Raw genomic sequence first — 2,656 nt, forward strand, 5'->3', positions numbered from 1 at the left:
TTTTCTGTTCAATGTGTGAAAAGCATTGCCGGTTTAAGCAGCTTCACTCACGGAAGCCATGACATATTTTTTTGTTCAATATAACATTTTGTATGAAAAGCATTGCCGGTTTAAGCAGCTTCACTCACGGAAGCCATGACATATTTTTCTGTTTAATACAACATTTTGTGTGAAAAGCATTGCCCTATCTGCCAAGCTGATACAACCGGCAGACTTTACTAGGAATAGCACCTAAATGAACGGGCGCCACAGTGCTACGCACCTAAATATCCAGATGCCACAGTGTGCGCGCCTATTTGACCGGCGCCTAACTGTCTGCGCCTAAAAGACTTGCTCCCGTAATCCCTCTTCATAGAAGTGTTATATTTTTTTAACAGCATTATATTATCTGCAGACTTCTAGTTAACCGTATATTCACATTTATCATGGCAAAAGTAGAATACACTGTTCGAAAAGCATGCAAAGAAGACTGTTCAGCTATTTGTGATATGATAAAGAAATTAGGTTCTTACAAAAAAACTGGCGATCAAGTTACAATTACACCTGAAATATTAGAACGAGATGGATTTTCCAATGACAAACAACCATATTTTCATGCAGTGGTTGCTGAGTCAATCAAATCCAAACAACTGATTGGATATGCTATTTACTATTTTGTTTATTCTACATGGAAAGGTCGTATTGGTCTTATGGAAGATATATTTGTAGAAGAAGAGTGGAGAAATAATGGGGTAGATTCTAAGCTTATAAAAACTGTTTGTGCAGCAGTTCTGGCAGAAGGGTGTCAGCAGTGTCGATTTGCAACCTTTGCATCCAATCAAGAAGCCTTGAATTTGAACAAATCACTTGGGGCCCTCAACTTGAGAGAGATTGAAGATTGGATGATGCTGAGGTTTGATAAAGAAGCAATGAAACAAATGAGCACTGTCGTATAGCACTGTCCCAGCAAATCTGTACTGTATTTCAGTTGCATAATTTGTGTTTGTTACATTGACCAACACTTTTTTCTTAAAGGTGGATATTTTGGAACAGATTGACATCAATTTTGTTGGTTTTATATTAATTAGTGTACTTACTATACTAGTGTTACAACTGTGTTTGATTGAAATCATTTCTTTGCTACTACAGAAATGCTCGGTCTGTTACTATTCGGAGAATCCAATTCGGAGAAAGCCTTTTTCAGAGATTTCTAAAATCCCACAGAAGGATCTGTTTATTCGAAGGAATAGCTTATATATATTTATAATGGAGCAGGGTTGTCAGATTAGTTGTAGCCTTCCCTTCCAGATTTCCAGATTGCATGTCATTTTGATTCTAAATTATTCAAAAAATTTATTCTAGACATTTCATTTTAAGTTTAAAACAAAATACCATTAAATACGCAGTGTACGTTGTAAATATACAATAAGTAGTAAGAATCTTTATTTTGAAATGGGCCTCCAATAATTTACTACTACGAATTAACGTTTACCACAACGAATAGCATTGGCTGTGCAATGACTGATGTCTTCCAACTGAATGATGTCTGAATGATGTCTTCCAACCATGACACTGGCTCCATCACACCCAACTCCGACAATGTTATCTTAGTTAAGCTCATGTTCTCTGAGACAAGTGAAGATAGCATCTGTTAGACTAGTAGCGTGTACTTTGCTTACAGCAACAATACTATAAAAGCAGTTCACAGTTGACCAAAGAGATGGGTTAAAATAGGTAATAATAATCCCTAATACTTTTGTACTTGATATATCAGTAGACTCGTCTACAATAATGCTGCATGGTTTATTGCCAAGTGCCTCTACCAATTCCCTACAATAAGATGGTGCCAGCACATTTTTTTATCAAGTTTGTAGCCTTTGTTTGCCCCATTTTTATATTTGTGCTAGCGTGCTTGTTGAAAAAGTTTGTAAAATGATTAGCAGTGTTAAGCGATGTATGCTCACAAATGAACACAGCAAGTGAAAGAACAACTGTTTTTTTCTTTGTATCATTAGAATTCTTGAAAAATGTATGTAGGGTTGCCTCCTGCTGAAAATCCTTGCCCAGCATGTTTGCATTCTTCATGTGGCTCTTTGTGCGGATAAAAGGACTTGCAACTTAGCAGATATTTGATCCATGTGACATTGATTTGATCCGTGATACATGTGACAAAACTTGCAAAAAGCCTTTGATGAATCACCCTGAACAGGTTTCAGCCATTCACTCAGTCTCGAGTCCCTTTGCCACTCAGGTCTATATTTTTGAGAGTACATTTTTTTTTGACAATAGCGTAGAGCCAGTGGTGTACGCAGGATTTTCTCAAGGGGGGGGGGGGGGGAGGGGCATTGACAGTAGCGTAGCCAGAAATTTTGAAAAGGGGGTTTGACGACCGGTGGGCTTTGCCCGACGCCGTCTTTACCTGACGACACCCAGCGGCGAGGGGTCTGGGGGGCCTCCCCCAGAAAATTTTGAAAATTACTTTGAATTTGGTGCATTCTGAGAGCATTTTCAACAAAAATGTGAGTATGAATATTCCTGTAAAATGGTGCTGTCAGGTGGCACAGCAAAAGGATAAGATCATGTTTTCTTCGGCATTTTTCGGAAATAAAGCTAAGTCTCTATGTTTTCTTGTTGCTAATTCCTGGCTGAGATGTTTGGTATTGGCAAAACTCGTCTT

General features: G+C 38.2%; 1 protein-coding gene across 1 annotated transcript; it reads left to right on the plus strand.

Moving 5' to 3' along the window:
• The first annotated feature begins 398 nt into the window (after positions 1-398).
• Positions 399-2,265, plus strand: LOC145779649 (thialysine N-epsilon-acetyltransferase-like). The gene has a single exon (XM_082591291.1). The coding sequence runs from the start codon at positions 426-428 to the stop codon at positions 933-935; it is 510 nt and encodes a 169-aa protein (XP_082447417.1). The 5' UTR covers positions 399-425; the 3' UTR covers positions 936-2,265.
• Positions 2,266-2,656: the final 391 nt, after the last annotated feature.

Source organism: Aplidium turbinatum, chromosome 1 (genome assembly GCF_918807975.1).
Source record: "Aplidium turbinatum chromosome 1, kaAplTurb1.1, whole genome shotgun sequence".
NCBI lineage: Eukaryota > Metazoa > Chordata > Ascidiacea > Aplousobranchia > Polyclinidae > Aplidium > Aplidium turbinatum.